At 36.8% G+C, this 21184-nt stretch overlaps 1 protein-coding gene across 5 annotated transcripts in view; it reads right to left on the bottom strand.

Moving 5' to 3' along the window:
- Window positions 1–5850: 5850 nt before the first annotated feature.
- Window positions 5851–21184, bottom strand: part of JPH1 (junctophilin 1) — a 79372-nt gene continuing 64038 nt past the window's right edge. Inside the window, exons 4-6 of one of the 5 annotated variants that reach the window (XM_037505222.2) lie at window positions 14598–15244; window positions 8248–8343; window positions 5851–7832 (exon numbers count right to left, since the gene is read on the bottom strand). In XM_037505222.2, coding sequence (XP_037361119.1) covers window positions 8263–8343; window positions 14598–15244 — 728 coding nt within the window. In that variant the 3' untranslated portion in view covers window positions 5851–7832; window positions 8248–8262. Of the gene's footprint in view, window positions 8078–8247; window positions 8344–14597; window positions 15245–21184 lie in introns of all 5 variants that reach the window. The other 4 variants (XM_037505232.2, XM_037505239.2, XM_037505227.2 and 1 more) reach the window with 4 other exon arrangements.

Raw genomic sequence — 21184 nt, 5'->3', positions numbered from 1 at the left:
TCCTGGCCAGGGATTGAACTCGTGCTGCAGAGGCAGATAGCTTCATAGTGCTGTGTTTAACCCCTTGTGCCTCCAGGGAGGCCCCTTAATGCAGGAGGTAACATTATCTCAAAGTCTATACCAAGCTGGGATCTGTATGAACAGCCAGTGTCATTATCTTCGTATTTGGTGGTAGTTGTTTTGCTCTCACCAAAATGAGGGGAGAATATCTACACAGATAGATAGTTATGTGTCGGCTAGCAAATGTGAGAAATGTCTGATAAAATGGAAGTATTTGACATTTTATCTTGATTAATTAGAACAGTGGTTCTCAAAGTATGGTTTCCCTGACCAGTAGCATCAACATTACTTAGGAAAACGATGTCTTCTCTGTTTTTTTCTATATAAATATAAACACGCAAACTTCTAAAGGATGCTACACTGACTGCTCAGTTCTGGAAGATATGACATGATATTCTGTCATGCTATTATTTCTGATTTGATTTATTTTAATTTTAAACCAGAGTCATTTACCTGTATTTCTAGCCACAGTAATTAAGCATAATAGCTAGCTAGGCCTATTAATATTTCTGCAAATCAGTGAATATCTTGATGCCCTACATGCATCAATATCCTGCCTATAACTGAGTATAATCTTTGTGGCAAGCCTCTGTCTGGCTCATTTCTCATACACCTTAATTGTATCTTTTTGTCACGCAGCTTTTGTAATAGATATTAATGAATAGTTGTACCTAGTGTATATAATGAGTTTTCTGTATTATTAAATACTCCTAAGCCTCTATAAGAGATGCATTGGTATGCACCTTCTGATTGGGTGTACCTTCTGATGACCATCAGGAGCCTTGAATTTTAATTGTCTGCCTTTTACTTTTAAGAAGATACTCATTTAGTTGTATAAAGTACAACTGATTCTGTAAGCAGAGTACATTCCTTAGGGCAGAACCTGCTGCTTAATGACCAAAAATTGCATTTAAAAGAGACATCAATTAAGTAGATAAAAGATGATTAAAGAAGACAATTTAGGTTCCAATCTCTCTAATCTTTCCTAACTTCATGTAGTGGAGCGATTCCTTTTGGAGAACTGTGAAATGGAATGGAATATAGGAGACTTAAAAGATAAAGAATAATAAGGCAGAGACTAATAGAAAATATCAGTTTAGCTGGGGCCACATAGTCAACTTCTTTGGTAAGAAGGAACAAGGAAATTAGTATGGAGCCCAGAGTAGGCTTGGCATTTGGCTGAGTGGTCTAGGAAGCCTTTGTAGGGACATGAAAATTATCTAAGTTTCAATTTATTGATGTGGTACCCTGGGCAAAAGCAGCCTCCATCTTGGGTTAAGAAAGTTATTTCATCAGTATGTAATAAATGTTTGTTGAAGGAATAAGTAAAAAAAATGCTAACAAAGATGAGAGACTTAAGTATAATAGTATCTACTCTATGTCGAGAGTCTACCTTTTGCCAGGGTGTTGACTGATATTATGTACTTTCTTATAAAAACACCAAGGCAAACATTATTGCTCCCATGTCACAGACAGTGCAACAATCTTTAGTGTGTACCAAAACAGACATGTTTAGTGCTAGAAAATCTAATAAATATGGGGAAGGCTTGAAGTGTGGCTAGTTCCATAAAAATGGCATCTGAGAAGGTGGCAAATCTGAATTTAGGCCTTCCTGTGCTTCTCTATTTGAAGTAGTACCCTTAATTAAGCTGATATGTTTGTCAGAGTGCACTGGTGAGTTGTATGTGTCTAGCATGCTACTGGTCTGGGGAGGCTGACAAGGAGCTATGTATGATCAGGTGTGATGAAGAGCTTGGGTTTTGCAAGGGACTAAGTCATTAGCAATGCACTGAACACATAGGTGGTATTAACATTCCTGAAAGTTTGCAGCAGGATAGCAAATATGTTTCTAGTGCTTCCTTTAATATTTATTCAGGTAGCCTGTTAAACGTCAGCACTCATACAGGTGGATTGTTAGTAGTTTGTGTACCAATGGAAACCCCAAAATATAGTTGGCCAGGATCTTTTTGATTAGTAATACTCTTTTGTGAAGCAAATGCTAGATAGTATTACTAGGAAAAATGAGATTTTTACACACAAAAATTCTGTTAGAAAAACCAATGGCAAAGTAAGCAAACTTTGGGAAATAATTAAATAATTATACTGGATTCATTGTATCATGACAAACAAATTGGATGTTGACAACAATCAAACCTTATATGGAGCTGAGACATATTTCATCCTTCGGCACTTTTTTTTCTGTTGAGATTAGTCCCAAATTCTTACTGGATTTCAAAGAATCAATGAGTTACAACAGACTTACGTGCTACTTGTGTATTCTTCTGAACATTGTGTGGATTTGGAAATCTCTCTAATCTTCCTGAGCTTTTTATTTGGTCCAATTATCTCATCTAAAACTACTTTTAAAATGCTAGCTCTTAATTCTTAATTGCTCTTAGCTCTGCAACATGCTATGTTTGAGCATCTTCAATTTTTATCAACCTCAGAAGCAGCTATGTGACCTAAGGTACTTACTCCACTATTTGGAAGGTGATGTAAAAATATGCCTGGAGTAGGAGAAAATTAAATGACCTTTGGCTTCTTACTTTTGTTTTTATTCCATAGGGGACATTTACATTTATCAAATTTTCTTCCAAATATGTGCCATAGATGGCAGGAATGTGACATGTGTAGTCCAGAAACCAAAGCCCTCCCTTGCATTTCCTTAAGCAAATATCATTAATTCCACTGTTTGATATTACTCTTGATATTTTATGAATGAGTTTGCTTGGGGCAAAGATGGGAACAAGGGACAGCTAAATCATTACTAAAGAGTTTATCAGTCGCTTAAAAGAATTCGAGAAAAGATTTGGAGGAAGAATGATAGATTCTTTAGTATATTTCTTTAATAATGAGCAAATTTTTCAAATACTAGCTGAACAAATCTCAGTTGTGACAATCCCACTAACATTCTACCTAAAATCAGATGTGGGACTTGAGAATATCAAGGAACTTTTATGAAAGATACAAAGTACTGAGAAATAAAGTATCAAAAGAACAACACAGTATTTATCTAAATATTTTAGGCCCTCTATATGCAATTTCTGGGTTCATCCTAGAGATCAAGTCCAAACACATACCAAGTTCATTTACAATGTGGCTGACTCCAAAGTACTGAGACATCATTTAAATGCCTACTATTTTTTAGTATTTTATAAGATTTTAAAAAAATCATAAATGCAAAAGTCACAAATACTGATTGTAATTACATTATTCAGAATGTGTACTAACCTCTACTACAGTTGTATCAGCCAAATGGCTTTAAGAAACTTATGGAAATGGGTGCATTCAACCCACACTGTTACTTCCAATGTCATCAAATTTTCCATCTTTTCATGGTCAAAGAGTATAAAAGTGTGGATTAATGCTAGCCAACATATGAAATGACAAAGATAAATCTGGCACTCTGAGACAAAGATAACTTTAGCTCCATGGCCTTGGGCATTTAACTGCAGGAAATCTTTCACAGTGATGTAAGAATCCAGTAAGACATTGACGTGAAAAGTTCTTTGTGAAGCAAATGCCTGACTTTCTACTCAGTTGCTGTAGATGAACAGAAGAACCTCTCAGTGGCCTTTTATTTTCACAGTGAGACTCACTGGTTACCCCTGAAGAAGGGCCAGGATGTGACCTGTGGCATGATTACACTTTATAAAGAGGCTTTTGGTGGAGTTTCATTATATTTTTTAATGTTTGAGACACTAAGAGGAGTTAAATATTTTCCTAGTTCTTCCAATTTGTAAAAGCTAACATGCACAAAGCAGTTATTATGTGCCAAGCACTGTATTAAGCATTTAACATAAATAAGCTCATGTCTTCCTCTCAGTCACCTGTGAGCTCCCTACTATGGTTATGATCATTTTATTTATTTTTTCATTAAGACTTATTTATGTATACAAGAGCTGGGGTACAGGCCAGAGTTGTGGGGGGTGAGAGGATCCACCAGATACAGAGTAGGGAACAGAACAGGCAGATTGACCGAAGTACACTGCTGAGGGGAGCAGCAGGCAAGACAGGAAGAGGTCTGCTGCGCCATGTGGGTTGCTCCCTGGCTGGCCAGGGATCGAACTCGTGCTGCAGAGGCTGTGGATTGCTTCATACTGCGGTGCTAAACCCCTTGTGCCACCAGGGAGGCCCAATTATGTCCATTTTAAACATGAGGAATCCAGGTGCACAGATCAGAGAGAAGGACCCACAATCAATCATGGTCACAACCACAATTTTATCTGTAGTCACTGCTTTCTTCAGCATTCACTGTAATATGTTGTTGGTTATCTCCATTTACTTCCATAAATCAGACCCCGTTTAGAGGCTATTATAAAATAGTAACATAACTGCACTTCTGGAGTAAGAAGGAAATGTTGGGAATAGGTGGTTTTTAAACCTGGGATAATCAAACACAGACTGATGAACTGCGACATTGTACTGGTAGAACACTCCTTGTCTACAGCCACATATGAAGTTGGAAAGATGAGGCCATGCAATTTTCCAAAGCAAGGGAGTAGGGTTGTAAGTTGCATGGATGCTGGGGAGCCTGCTCACCGCCACTCTTGAAAGAGTTATTGCATTAAAAGGCATGTTGAATATTTTCCAGTTTTCTTTTTTTTTTTTTTAAAGATTTATTTATTTATTTATTTATTTATTTATTTATTTATTTATTTATTTATTTATACAAGCACTGGGTACAGTCAGAAGCACGGGAGGGTGAGAGAATTCACCAGAGCCAGAGCGGGGAGCAGAGCAGGCAGAAGGACCGAAGTACACTGCTGAGGGGAGCAGCAGGCGGCAGGAGAGGTCTACGCGCCATGTGGGACCCTCCTCCAGTGGCCGGGGAGCAGCCGGGGATTGAACCGGTGCTGCAGAGGCTGCGGGCAGCTTCACAACCCAGCGCTCAACCGCTGCGCCACCGGGGAGGCCCTATTTTCCAGTTTTCTTAACCACAGTCTTTACCCTAGCTTTGGCGTCAGACTTCAAAATGTGTGGTGTGGACATGAATCTGGAATCAATAATCTTTCTAGCACCCTGTGCTTTTCTCGCTGGCTCCAAAATTATGTCTGTTTTGTGTTTAAGATCTGTCCCAGATTGTTGGGACACAATCATTTAAGTCGATAAATAGGTTAATACGTAGAGGGATAATTTTTGCTTTATTTATATGGGTGCCTTCCATAGCTAGCCCTCAACAGGAGTGACTAATTTGGGAATTTAAAGAATGGTGGCAGCTCCACAGGAAGTTCTTTTGGAAAAGGCCCTCTTACGACACAGCATAGGCAGCGTGGCTGCCTGTCGAGTCAGTCTTGGCCAGCCCTGAGGGTGGCTTCAAAGTCAGCCCAGAGGCTGGAAGTTCTCAGGCAGTAAGTTTATTCACTTGTACAAGGTGCCTAAGCTTCCAGAAATGCGCCTTTGCACTAGGGGCCATAGCAACATATTAAATTATTTGGGGTATGGTGGTAAAAAAAAAAATTCAAAAGATACCCATGCAGGAAGATTTACTCCCACTTTGAGTTTTCCTTAAAAGCAGGGCCAGATTTAAAATCCTGGATAAGGTACTAATGAAGGCACTTAGCAGAATGATTTCACTAAATTATATGAAAGGTTCAGGATGAAAGGAAGTTAGGAAAAATGGTGCCCTACACACTACATTCTGCCATGTGGCTTCTTTGAGCTCCTGCTCCCCAACCATTTCTATTGTTAATATGTCAACATATTTTTCTCTCAATACAGCCACCACTGAAAAAATTCACGTAACTCAAGACAGTAATTTACTCACAGAGGAAACAGACCTGCAACTTTATTAATAACCAACTTTTTTATTAGAGCAGATACAGTTGTGAAAACTGTACATTATACATTTTGGTTTTAAGGATTATAAATAAAGGAACTCACAGGTAGGGAGTTCTTTTTCACAGCAAGTAACTTTAAATAAACAAAGTCATGTTTTATTAAGTACATTGGCAGACTTCATGTGCTGTCCAAAATGTAGAGTACAGTATAACAACCCATTAGAAAGAGCCTTTCATGTAAAATACAGCTGTGCACATTTTAGAAAAATACCAACAATTTGAGCTTTGTTTTAAAAAAGCTTATAAATCATACATATATTTATAAATGGAACCAACATGCTCACCTTATAAACATATCCTTTAGTTATCTATTACCCATTATTTCCAAAGCATTACACATTTTAAATAAACACTTAATAAGATTAAATATTTTATTTATTTTTTTAAAAAATCAGCTTTCCCAGCATAAAGATCTATGGGGTTAGGAAGGAGCTGTGAGAGTACCAAGACTGACACAGGAACTTAAATGTTTCTTGGGTAAAAACATACTCCCTAGATTGAAAAGTCAAAGCAAAATGTAAAAAATAAATAAATATACAAGTTGCAATTTTCATTTGCTCTCTTTCTGCTTTCTTCTTTATTCCATATTGGTCACACCCAGGATTCTCAACATATTGTACTTCTGCAAAAAATACCACTGGGTTACTACCCTGCAGGTGACAAAGCATCAGTCAACACCTGTTCTAACATGTGACTTGTCTCTTCTTCATTGAGAAGGTAGCAAATATGGTAAAAAGAATCTGACTAAACCATGCAGATCGTGAAAATATTTAGGACTAGCTCCCTCTCCTCAATGTAATGTTTTATAGAGATTTAACAGGTACCTTTCCTCCCCTGATTTCTTTTTAAATCACAATTTTTATAAACACCATGTAGTTTCTCTAAGTAAGCATGCTTCTGAGTAATAAAGATAAATTATAAAACAGCAAAAAATCATTTTATGTCAGAATAACAAAGGACTGCAAAAGACATATTTAAATAAAAATGTCTAAGCCTTTAAAATGTGAAATGAAATTACAAAAGGACTTTGAAAAACATGAAAGGCATAAAATTGAGAAGCAGTGACTTAACAAACCTTTATGCTCTACCTGAATGTATTCAACAAAAATTTAAGTTGGAAAAAAAAAAAAGAGCAGTTATTAATAGCATCTTGCTTAACTTTCATGGGAATTAACATAGCCACTGACAAGATTTCATTTGGTTGTAAAGTACGTCAGCAATGAAACTAGATCCCTTATACACCGATTACTGCAATCCATGCAACATTTTGACTACACTTCTTAGAATTCTGTTGTCTTTCAGCTTTTAAAATTTAGCACCTCCCAGGTGCATAAATAATTCATCTCGATCATGTTAATGCTTTCAAGAGGAAGGTTAATGCCTTCACATTGCTAAATTTTAAAGATTTTTACAGGCTTAGGAAGACTAAATGACAAGAGAAATAATGTATTGCTATCAAACACATTTACTCCAGAATTCTGTTGCCTCTTTTCCTTGAGCTGCAGCACGTGTGTTTCATCCACCCAGGCCCGCACGTTGTAGGTGACTATACATCATATTTAAATCAACAGCAAAAATGAACATAGTCGTGCACAAGCAAACGAAACGTTCTCTCCCAGAACATTCCAGGAGATGTTAAAGCAGCAGGTCATGGCATAAGACTGGTGAGTGATGCTGCTACCTATTTCTTCTAATGAGATAGGAGTGAATGTTGGAGCGGCGGCCACAGCAACACAATCCTCCGACCGCATTCCTCAGGCAGTCGTTTGTTTCCCCAGCTCCCTACTAAAAACGTCAGATGGTAAAATAGTAAGGCAGCTGTTGACTTCCATCAAAAAAAAAAAAAAAAAATGCAGCTCCATACATTTCCAGTTTAGTCACACTTGCTAGGACAGATGGAGTAGCCAATGCCAAGAACTTCACCGGATGGGGCTGCTTCAGCAGATTTTAAAAAAGAATGATTATTAAGTTTTGCTCTCCACCATGGCTGCTTGCTTCAGCTCTCAGAGGACCCCAAGCCACAAAGCCTTCCCAGGGGAACCGAACAGGACCTCTGGCTGAATTTTCCAAGTTTCATTTCTCTCGCGATCCCATCCTAATTCCAAGCCTCCTTCCCTGTGTCTGACTGGGGTGTGCCATTTAAAGGGCTGATGACACCACCAGTTGTCATGACTTCACTGAAGGGTCAAAACAGTTAAATCATTAAGTAATTATGTTGAATCACATTCAGGCACAGCCAAAATTAAAGTGAAGGACAATATATAGTTGTTAAAAAAAATGTACATTTGACTATGGGAAAAGAATGTTAAATATTGTGATTTTATATAAAAATTAAGGTTATTCTTACCTCTCCTTATTCCAATCAAGTTAGAAAGTGAACAAAGAGAATGGCCAAGCCGATATTCAACAGCATGACGAGGACAATCATGATTGAATTAGGGCCCTGAAAATGAATCAGAACAGCACAAGCATAACTTTTCCAGGGTAATCCAAATGTAGGTTAGTTTACAAAACCAGGGACCAAATATATAAAAACTCAACAGTTGCAGTATGCCATGAATTACCACAGCAGTTCCAAAAGGTATAACTAAAAATAGCCAGGCTGTATTTAGATGGAGTCATCGCTGAACTTTCACTTAAAAATGAATCTAGTCTAAATTAATTCTGAAAAATGGCTCAAGAAATAATCTTCATTCACCTCAAAACTTTGAACAACAGTCTGGGTGAGGCACAGCTCACTATAATGGGGTTATAGGTCCATGGCAGTTGGACATGCCTTTTTTCTTACGGTGTAATTCAGACAAGGAAAACCTATTTCCTAATAAAGGCAGTAAGAAGTGCAGAGTGAAATCCATAGGACAATAAAGCCTCCTAGGTAAAAAAAATTCAAGAACTCAAAATGAGGTTCTCTGACTCTCGCTATTCCTGGACTTATGTTTAGATGCTGTTTCCTTAAAGTAAAAACTTCTAGTAGGAAATTGAACATTTTCAGTAATTATTTTGCAGGTCTCATTCCTCATATTTGTGTTATTGACTTTAATGCTTCAGAAATCAAGTTATATTTAACAAATCTCAGAATCTTATTTTGATAAATACTGCTGTAATAAATACCAGCCAGTTGAAGTACCTAACCTTTATTTACTTGTTTAAGAAAGCAAAGTAACCTTATATGAACCATCTTTTCAGATGTAACTATGCTTGACCATCTTTATTACAGAGCTATGATCTTGATCTTTACTACTAAGATAGAGTAATTCTTAAATAGCATTAAAAGTATTCTAAACTAGCCCTATGAGGTAGGTGGTTTTACTATTTTTACAGATGAAGAGACAATTGTAACTATATTTGAAAATCCAATGACACTACATTGAAAATATATTACAGGGACCTCAAGTTTTGTATTGGTGATTTGGGGGGCAGGAATACAATGAAGATTGAAATTGCCATTGGACAAGTGCTCATCTACAGGATCTAGGGCTTGAGTTACATGTCACTCAAGGTGGTCTCCTCCCGGGTGAGGTCACATCTTTCTGCTAGAGGTCAGAGCACCCTGTCCTTTACCTATCCTCACACTTCACCATTTGTCATCTCTTGTTTGATTGTTGTCTTCCCCCAAGACTATGTGTTCCATAAGGCAAGGGCCCCGTCTTGTTCACCTCTGTGCACCCACATGTCAGAACTGCTCAGTTCATTCATGAAAACAGTATTTAATGAAAACCTATTTTCCAGCACTTTTGCAGGTGCTGTGGTGTTGCTGTTGAACAGATTCACTGTAAAATGAAGAACAGGATATTAGTATAATCAGGGTGATGGAGACGAGGAAATAAAAATGGGTGCTTTTGAAATGGGGAGTATTAAGAAGAGAAACCTTAGTTCCCACACCCCCAGTAAATTGGTGGAAAATAAAGATTTATTGCAGGTCTTTTATATGCCAGAAATGGGCTAAGCATTCCTGTGTAGATTGTTCTTGATTTCTTCAAAAGTGATTATTCTATTTTATAGAGCTCTGAGAGTGTGTCCTACCCAAGGCTACTCAGGGAATTGGAATGAATCAGAACTACATTTAAACTTTAGTCTGTCCATGTCAGAGTTGCATCACTATTAGATTCATAGGACTTCTTTGAAAATACACTTGACCCTTGAATAACGTGGGATTTGAATTGCATGAGTCAACTCATACACTGATTTTTTGCTATCAAGGTATGACTATAGTTCAAAAGTTGTCCTTGAATTTTTGACTGCCTGTAGTCCCCACGTTGTTTAAGGATCAACTGTAATAACTTCTCATCCACTTCTTCAAAACAGGCACTTTAATTTATATTCCATGGATGTTTTTCTGCTACTATGGAATCAGTCTTGATAATGATCAAATGCTTTTTTGGAAGAGTTGTATTCAAAATTGATAGAATAGACCTAACCTCCATAACTACTCAATGTGGCTAACTTAGAACATATAATGTAGGAAACCCCATATAATTCAATTAATTGGTTTTTCGTCATCATCACTTAGCATAGAGACTTGCAGGTATTGGTATGGTATTACTATTACAAGCTTTGGTTAGATTTTGCTCATAAACATGTTAGGTTTTGGGATCATTCTGATTCTTTAGGGTCAGTGGAATTCACAATTCTCAAAGATAGCAATACGAAAGATGAGGAAGAGAATACAAGAAAGTTCAGTGACTTACAGTGGAGCCAGACAAAGTAGTAACGGTAAAGTTAGCTTCAAAAGTTTCAAGTTTGTCTGGATCTTTAACTCCCATTTCATAAGTCCTTTATGAGTTTATCTAACCCTTTAAAGTGGTTAGTACTTTGTGTGTGTACTTTTTCCAAGTGAACATACACATATTTTTCTTGCTATATTCTAATAAGCACATATGTAGGTATTCTAGCACACAGCTCCATTTATAAAGCTATTCTTAAAGTTGACTCAGGGACAATGAGGCTAACCCAGCAATAAAAGGTTCAAATAGCAAATCAGGTGAAAAATAAATTCTGGGCTGCTGTGTTTAACAGGCAGATATTAAAACATGACCTCGGTCTTTTTGATACATACACTGGGTACAGGGTGGAAAGCTTTAAGGCGAAGTCTCAGAAATATGACTGTGGTAACCGGTTGTAGATTAAAATAGCAAAAAAAAAAAAAAAGAAATCAGCCTTGCTTTTCAAGACTGATTGGGACAGGTGTAATAAAAGCTGTATCAGGGCAAAGTACAAGTCTTGATTGGAAGAAGCTTTCAGGCAGATAGAAAAGTAGAAGTCAAATGTGAAAGTTTTCCTTCTTTAAAGAGACTTTCACTCATACTGTGAGGAATAAACCTGAAGAATTTTCTGCTGAACAAGTATAGTTTACTTACATTAAGTCTAAAATTCTCTAAAATCTTGTGAAAAGAGCAGTTGAATTTACCATTAATAGCAACACTTAATTATATATATTTACTGTTGTGTGTCTATGGTTCCATTTGAAATGGGAAATTTCAGATCTCAAACTTAAAAGTGCAGGCAATTTTCAGGAGTAAAGATGCCTCTAGTGCTTCTACCTGAGTCACCCGTGTTGTAAAATTGTACAAAAATTTTGCTATCACAGACTCTGTTCTCCCAGGACATGAGTGTACATGCAACTACCAACAGAGGTATCAGATTCCTTCAGGAAGGTTGAAGGGTACCCCCTGCCATTTGTTTCCCTTCTCTTACCTCACATAATTAATTTACTCTGCATTAGCCAATATCCCACAAGATTTTCTGGGAGATTTCTAATTTCTATATCAATATTGAGGGTGATTCTGAGGATGAGCCAAAATTTACTGGAGTATTTGAGCTAACCTATGCTTCAACTAGTACAGAGCTGAAACAAACCAAATAAATAGCCAATGCTTTGCGAGCATTTACTATGTGTGAGGTACTGATAGTCCTGCATCACTTAATGGGAATACAATCTGAGAAAAGTGTCATCAGATTTTATCATTGTGCAAACATCAGAGTGTTCTTAGGCTAACCTAGATGGTATAGCCTACTACACACCCAGGCTGTATGTAGGGACCACTGTCGTAATGTAGTCCATCACTTACTGAAATGGCTTTATGAAGAGCATGCCTGTTATTAATTAATTTCCACACCAACACTCTGATATAGGTATAGATGAGGAAACTAAGTTACTGAGTAGTTAGGAAACTCACCCAAGTCACAGAGCTGGTAAGCAACACAGTTGGGGTTTGAAGGTAGGGAGTAAGGCACCAGAGTCCCTTAGCCACCAGCTTGTACCATCTCAATCCATAAGTTGGTTAACAACAATTCTTGATACAGTTTGAGTCGGAATTGCTATTTGTAGGATGACTAACCAAAATGAATCTCTTAGCTGTCCACAAGGAGCACTAACTTATTCAGTCTGGTTTTCTCTCAAAAGTCTGCTTTAATATGAATGTTGATATGGATTTTCGAGTTCTTTCTAAAGCTCTAATTTACAGTGTCCTTTCTATCCCCAATGTGTACATACTACTCTTGTTTAAAACGCTGTTCACTGACTACCCCAATCACGATTCTCCTCCTAACTCTGACAAAGAGGGTTATTAAGAGTGGGAAAGGAAGGGAAGGTTAATTATTAAAATCTTCAGTGAAGGTGCCAAGTCAGCCTTGGTTTCCAACTCCCTCACCATCCTCCCAGAGCTGCTCTGCTTCTCCGTGGGTGTGGAAGGGAACCCTGCAGCACTGTCCTGGGGTGAAGGATGCCTGACTGTAAGAATAAGACAATTTTGCATAGACACTTTTTCTAAATGAGGATGTGAATTTACCAAACATATCTAATTAGTGATGTTTTATTTGAAAGACTATTAACAGGTAAGAGGTAGGTAACAAGATCTCATGTGCAGGACACAGGTAAAAAGGAAGCTCCCCAGAGAGTTCTTGGAATCATTGCAAGCCCACTGTTGCGCACCCAAAAGTATGTTATAGGCCTTTGCATTATTGAATTTTCCCTACTAATCAAGCAAACTAATACTCATATATATGTGAAGGTTTATCAACTTGTGATATAAGTGTTGACAATCAACTGGGAAGTGATTTATTACATTTAACAAATTCTAACAGTGATATATAACAGTTATAAAATCAGGATTTAGACATACCGATGTTAATTTTTTTTAAAGAATGTTTACTGAATGGTCTTTTAATTTGTTTTGAAAACTATTCCCTCCCATGGAGGTTGACTGTTAGGAATTTAATCCAGTTAATCTGATTAGTTTATATTTAGATGAGAATTTGAAAAAAAATGAGAATCAGTGTTTGTAGGCATCAGCAAAATAATCATACTTAAGAGGTTTCAAACATTAGGCAATTAAAAAGATTAATTTCAAATGTTTATAAGTAAACTGGTGGTTAATTCTCGTTGGCCAAGATTTTAACCCTTACTGTTATGCAACTATGTCTCTGAAATTACTAATAATATTGGGTAGGGTATGGCTTATTCCCTAAGCTACATTTAACAACCAATTCTTGTTCCAAAGACAAGTGACTAAGTCCATAGGTCAGTCTGCCAACTTTTTAAATTAGTAATTATTTTTTAAATTCTGAATTTATAAAATCTGAAACTACTAACTGCAAATATCATTCAACAAGTGTCATGGTTGTAGATATTTATTAGTAATAGTTTTCTGGTTAAATAATAAAACCTTAACTGCTCTCAAGGCTAATAATGATAAACGAGGATCTACCAGAAAACTGAAATTTTTCAGTATTGATTTAAAACCAAAATATTTTTCTTAAACAGTTGAAAAATTTTAATACTCATTTGGGAAAAACTTTTTTTAACTGCCAAATCTAATGGGCTGTCAGAAAAGTCAAACTTCACAATAGGTAGAAAAGATGTTCTTTTATCTAAAGATGCTGACGGTGCTGGGTGTTAAAAGATAGACTAAGCTCTTAGAAAGTGGGGGAGCCATCTTCCTTGCTTCAGCTGAGTGACCAGCCCTTGACAGGAGCTATGGTTCCCTTCCAGTCCTCAGAGAGTTAGCTACTAGTATGTTCTGCATTTGTGTCCCCTGAAAATTCATTCATTGAAATCCTAATCTCTAACGTGATGGCATTTGGATAAGTGGTCTTTGGGAGGTAATTAGGTCATGTGGATGGAGCACTGGTGATGAATTAGTTCCCTCACAGGGAAAGATGCTAGAACTTGCTTCCAATGTCTCTCTGGCACATGAGGACATAGCAAGATGACTTAACTTGCTTCCAATGTCTCTCTGGCACATGAGGACATAGCAAGATGACTTAAGGTCTAGGAACTGGGGGGTAGGTCCTCAGCAGACAATGAAACTTACATTGAGCTGGGACTCCCTGACTTCTACAACTGTGAGAAGTAAATATTTGTTGTTTAAGTTATCCAGTCTATGCTATTTTTGTTAAAGCAATCTGAACTATGACAAATCTGCAAAGCTTACACGAAGTGCAGTAACTATGATGGCATAATAAGCTGACTACGCTTTCACTGATTTGAATTGATGTCTAAGGTATGTGGTTGACTGGACACTCAGGGATTTCTGCCTGGAGACCACTGCTGTTTGAGGCGACAAGCATGCTAAGCTCTACTCTCAAGAGTCCTGTGCTTATCTGGACTTTGCTAGCTTAGTTGTTAAGATGCAAGTCACCTAAACCTATCTGAGAGGACTAAAGAGAAGAAAGGAAAATATTTCTTGTACAACTTACTGAATTGGCTTCCTTTTCCAAAGAAGGGCACGATTCATTGCTTGCTGGATTCTTTGGTATAGCAAGTTCAGACTTCTTAGCTTTTGGCTCAGCTTTGCTTTCTTTGGCAACTGATTTTGTCACAGATTTAGGGGCGCTCCACTTGTTGGGTGATGGCTTGTGCACCAGTGCTGAGGAAGACTGGCTCGATCTGCTGCTTTCCTCTGCTTCATCTGGAGGATGCTGGGGAGCATTCAGTTTCACGTAGTAGCCATGGTACTGAGAATGCAGCTCCCCGTTACTGGGGTTAGGGACATGGTGGCGGCCAGAGTACTTGGACGATGGCATGCCTGCTCCCACTTCCTTCGAGGGAGCCTTTGACATCAAGGGCTTATTGACTGTAGCTGTCACCTGCTCATCTGCCACACTCCTTTTGTCTTGGTTATGTCTTGCCCCTGAGCTGGGGTTCTGCTTCTTTGTGAGTTTTGGGGAAGGCTGGGGAGAACGACTCTGCTTGGGACTTGGCTCAGGAGACCTTGGGGGTGTCGTGCCTTTGCGATAAAAATGAGGAGATTCCTTTGGTGTAGTTGGTTTTTCTGGTACCTTTTCTTCTGGATTTTCTTTAGCATCTACACCTTCCTGAAATCTCTGTTTGATATAATCTGGGCCTGGGGGAGAAAAGGAAGGTGATAAAACAAAAATTCATAAAGATTTATTCCTCATGGCTAAGTAACATTAGCCTTTTATCTTGTTTTCTTTACAAGTCTTTGACTAAGCACAGCACATTTCATTCCTTTGAGGAAAGAGATTGCTAAAAAGGTGCTTTTTTTAAAGTTAAGTAAATATATACCATTACTATTTCTTGATAGCTATAAAATTTAAGCAAGTCTTGACTTCCCTAATAATTGCAGTGTTCTCTTATTTGCAGATTACTGAGGTAAATTATGTTGATGGAACACTGATGACAATACCATAATTAATTTGTGTATTCAATTTGTGGCATAACTAGACAAATTCTCTTATGTTTAATGTGTTCAAACACTTACATATTAATGTTAGATATACTTAATAATAAAATCTCTGGTCCAATCTACATATACTGTAGGAAGCAGAAATGGGAGCTGCTTTGACAGATCCCCAAAAGTGACAGTTGCCAGCAAAGGATGATACTGATAAAATACTAACAAGAGACCATTTATTTGGTGGTGGGAGGAACTTAGGCAGTTCAATGTATATTCAAGAAAATTTTTTTCTAAAGTTAGTACTTTGAGCAATATGCTTTAGTTATCTAGAAAAAGTACAATAGTCAATTATATTTGAACAACAAAGCACATTTTCAAATGCTGTTTTCCTTATCTCTTAATTTACCTATCAGTAATAGAACAAGTTGAGAAGACTTGGTCATTCAAGGAATCTGTGTTAAACTTGAAGCTATGTTTTGGATTCCACTGGATGTATTTTTGTTATGGTTGCTGATTAACTCTCAAATGTGAACCTAATCACTTTTGAAATGATGCAATGCTTCTATGGACATAGTTGTCTTAAGTGTGTTAGGAAAGGCATTTCTTACATGATCATATTTTTGCCCTTCTAAGATGTGGTTTAGAGATATATTCATTCAGATTAATCTATAGCTGTTCTTATAGTAATATGTTAAACTCAAGGAATTTACTCAAATGTGGAAGTACATTCTAACACTGACTTTTAGATTTTAAAAAATTCTAGCTTTTAGAGGACTTAAGCAAAAGGAATTCAAATTGGAAAAGTAGTATAACTGTCACTATATGCAGATGACATGGTAAAAACCCTCAGATAACTGAGAAAGCCCTCAAAACTCTACTAAAAAACTAATTGAAATAATACATCAGTACAGTAAAGTTGCAGGATAATCAATTTAAGAAAATCAGTTGTTTCTACATGCAAACAATGAGCTAGGAGAAAAAGAAATTAGTACCATTTACATAGTAACAAAAGAAATACATAGGTGTAAACTTAACTTGAAGGCTTATATAATGAAAACAATATGACATTGCTAAAAGAAAATACAAAGATATGGAAACATATTCCCTGATCATGCATTGGAAGAATTAACATTATTAAAGTGTCCATTTTACCCAAAGCAATATACAGGTTCAATACTATCTCTATCAAGGCTCCAATGGCATTCTTCAAAAAAAATAGAACAAATATAACTGAAATTCACAGGGAACCACAAGTGACCCAAATAGCCAAGACAATCCCGATAAAGAGTGATGGTATCACACTCCCAAACGTCTCAAACTGTAGTAATCAGAGTAGTAACAAAAGCATACACACAGATCAATGGAATAGAATTGAGAGCCCAGAAATAATCTTTAGACAGTTAATCCATGAAAAAGGGGCCAAGAGAATACACTGGAGAAAGGAGAGTCTCTGCAACAAATGGTATTGGGAAAACTGGACAGCCCCATGCAAAAGAGTAAAACTAGATCACCATCTCATACCTTACACAAAAATTAACTCAAAATGGATTAAAGATTTGAATGTAAGAGCTAAAACTATAAACTGCACTGAAGAAAATATATGCAAAGCACTCTGGCAGTGATGTCTTTGAGCAAAAACGATTAAAGCAAATATAAACAAATGTGACTACAAACTAAAATGTTTCTTCACAGTGAAAGAAAGTACCAGTTAAACAAAATAACACCCAACTGAGTGGAAGAAATTATTTTTACTTCATACATCTGATGAAGTGCTGATATCCAAGGTCCAAAAAGAACTCACACAACTCAACAAAACAACCCAATACAAAAAGGGGCAAAAGAGTTTAAATACACTTCTCCAAAGAAGACATACAGAAACAGACAGGAAAAAATGTTCATCACTTGTGAGAAAAATTCAAAACCACAATGAGATAATACCTCACACCTGTGAGACTAACCCATATCAAAGAGACCAGAAGCAAGACGTGTTGGCAGGGATGTGGGGGAAAGAGAAGCCTTTATACATTGTTGGTGGGAATGTAGACTAGCATTTTCTCAAGATTTTAAAAACAGATCTACCATGTGATTCAACAATTTCACTTCTAGAAATCTACCCAAAGGATGCAAAAACACTAATATAAAGGGATAGATGCACTCCTATGTTCATTGCAGCACTATTTCAATAGTGAAGTTATGGAAACAACCTATGTGCCCAAGGACAGATGAAGTGGATTATAAAAACGTGTATATATACACAATGGAATATTACTGTTATTTGAAAAATGAACTCTTCCCATGCGCAACAACATGGTTGGAAATAGAGATACTGTATGCAAAATAAGTTATGAGGACAAATACCAGATTCCACTAATATGTGAAAACAAATACAAAACACCAAACCAATAACAAACCCTAGAAATCTGCTTGTAGAATTGAGGCCACAAGATAGGGGGAATCACAATGGACTATGGTGGAAGACTGGTTGTGGTGACGTGCATCTGAGAAGGTGCTGTTTGGCTATTTAAAAATCATTAACAAAGCTAGATTTTTTTTTCCTTTTTGAGGCAAGGGAATAAATATACTCCAAAGCAGTGGTGCCATATTTGCTGCCTCTCATAGGCTTACTGTGGTGCAGCTGAAGCTGGAGAACTCTCAGGGAACACAGGCTGTGGAGTGCTATGTTTATCCCCATTCTTGGTCTCACTATTGCTGCCAGTACCTCCCACAAAGGAGATTATATGCTCCTCTAGAACCCCAATTTTTAACAGATATTTCCAAGCAGATACCTAAGGTCCTGGCATCCAATCAACCTTAAACTAGGTCCTAGAAAAGATCCCCCTTCCTTGGAACACTGACAGGTCTTGGTACAATACCCTCAACAGCAGGGACCTGTCAACCCAACACAAATGTTTGAAAGTCAACCAAAAAACAGTGGAAAGTTGAGCAATGAGATTCGACACTAACACAAGGCCACTCCACTAAGACTGGAGAAGGCAACTGTTTTGCTAATAATATATAGAAATAAAAACAGAAATATGTTCCAAATGACAGAACAAGATGAAATTTCAGAAGAAGTAACCTACCAGATAAAGAACTGAAAGCAGTGGTCATAAAGATGCACACTGAACTTGGGAGGAAAATGGATGAGCAAAGTGAGAACCTCAACAAAGAAAATATGTAAGCACCAAACCGAAGTCACTAGACAAAGCAATAGAGGGGTCAACAGCACAATGAGTGAACTCTATAAGGGTAGGGGAGCTGACCCAAACAGAGTAACAAATAGAAGAATTTTAACAGATGAAGATAGCTTAAGAGACCTACGGTACATCAAGAAGAATGTTCACATTACAGGGTTCCCAGAAAAAAAGATACTGAGAACAAGGTAGAAAACTTATCTGAGACCCAATCTGGGGAAGAAAACAGATATTCAAGTTCAGGAAGCACAGGGTTCCAAATAAGATAACTCATGAAATACACAGGACGATATAATCAAATGTCAAGTTAAAAAATCTTAAAAGGAGCAAGAGAAAACATATCATATTTTTCATCAGTTTGTAAGCCAGAAGAGAGAAGCATGATATATTCAAAGTTCCAAAAGGGAAAAAGAAAAACCAACACAAATTGCAAAGCAAGAAAATACAATCTCTTCAATAAATAGTGCTGGGGAAACTAATGCAACATCCAAACAAACAAAAGATTACTATCTTAAACCATACACAAAAATTAATTCAAAATAGTTATGATTTCAGTTCTTACATTCAAATTCTTAAATTTTTAGAAGGAAATATTGGTCTTAGTCATGTTTATATGGATTTAACCCCAAAGGCAAGGAGCAATAAAAGTAAAATAAACAAAATAGACTACATCAAACTAATAGCTTCTGCACAGCATAGGAAACCAACAACAAGAGGGCAACTTACTAAATGAGAGAAAATAGTCACAAAACTATATATCAGATAACAGGTTAATATCTAAGCTATATAAAAAATTCACACAACTCAAAGGAAAAAAGCCTGATTTAAAAATAGCTAGAGGATATGAACATACCTTCCCCTCCAAAGACTTAGTCAATATCTCAAATCACTAATCACAGGGAAATACAAATCTAAACCACAGTGAGATTCTTACCTCACATCTGTCAGGATGGCTATTATCGAAAAGATAAGGAATAACAAGTGTTGGTGAGTATATAGAGGAAAAAGGAATCCTTGTGCACTGTTGGTGGGAATGTAAATTGGTGCAGTCACTATGGAAATCGATATGGAGATTCCTCAAAAAAATAAATAGAACAACACTATATTCCACCACTTCTACTTCTGGGCATCTATCCAAAGAAAACAAAAACTAATTTAAAAACATACATGCATTTTTCACTGCAGCATTATTTACAGTAACCAAGACACAGAAAGAATCCAAATGTCCACCAATGAATGAATGAGTAAAGAGGTTTTGGTATACTTAAGATCTTCCTTAACTTGTGATGGTGTTACTTCCTAAAAACCCATTGTAGATCGAAAATATCATAAATCAAAAGTACATTTAATACACCTAACTTGCTGAATATTATAGCTTAGTCTACCCTGCTTAAATGAGCTCAGAATCTTTACATTAGCTGACAGATGGACAACATCATCTAACAAAAAGTCTGTTTTATAATAACATTTTGGGCTATCTTAATGCAATTTATCAAATACTATACTGAAAGTGAAAAATACCTTGTGGAGTAGCAGTTTTTTACCCTTGTGATCACATGTCTGACTGGACAGTGTGATTCAATGCTGCTGCCCTCCAGCATGAGAAATAACCAAAATTCAAAAATCAAAGTATGAATATATCTTCACTGGATGTGTGTTGCTTTCACATCATGGTTAAGTTGGGGACCATCTGTAGTCAATAGAATACTATGCAGCCATGAAAAATTGAAATCTTGCCTGTTGTGATATGAATGGACTTTGAAGGTTTTCTGCAAAGTGAAATAAATCAGGCAAAATGTATCATTTCAATGATATGTGGAATCTAAAAAAACTATTTAAAATTATGTAGAGATAAACGATTTAAAATTATATATGGTAAACATATATGTATTACTTAGAGAAAACAGATTGATGGTTAACAGAAGGGTGGAGTGCTGGGGGTTTGGCAACATGGGTGAAGGGGATCAAAAGTACAAACTTCTAGTTACAAAATAAATAGGTCAAGATGTAATAATAACACGGAGACTATAACCAATGTGGTATTGCAGATTTGAAAGTTGCTAAGAAAACTTGGTAAATATTTATTTTGATGATCATTTCAGAATGTGTACAAATGTTCAAAATTGTTGTACACTTAAAACTAAAATAATGTCAGTTATAATTAAAACAAATTCCAGGTGACTCAAATGTACCCAGTTATGGTCATTTGAGAACATGACCTAATGCCATTTTTAAATGACTATGTCCGGTTGGAAACGGTTCTAACATGGCATACTCATATGGGGACTGGCCAGCTAAACACAACTGTACTTTCCAGTACAATTATAATTTCCAGATTAAATGCTTTTAAAAACAAGACATTTATATAGTGCAGAGGACAGAAGTTTTTCCTGGATGGCACACTTTGTGCCTGCTACTTGTTCTTTGTAGTAATTTGTGTTGGCATTGCAAT

Source organism: Talpa occidentalis, unplaced genomic scaffold (assembly GCF_014898055.3).
Source record: "Talpa occidentalis isolate TD23 unplaced genomic scaffold, MPIMG_talOcc4v2.1, whole genome shotgun sequence".
Lineage (NCBI taxonomy): Eukaryota > Metazoa > Chordata > Mammalia > Eulipotyphla > Talpidae > Talpa > Talpa occidentalis.
This window is presented reverse-complemented; position numbering and strand designations above follow the sequence as displayed.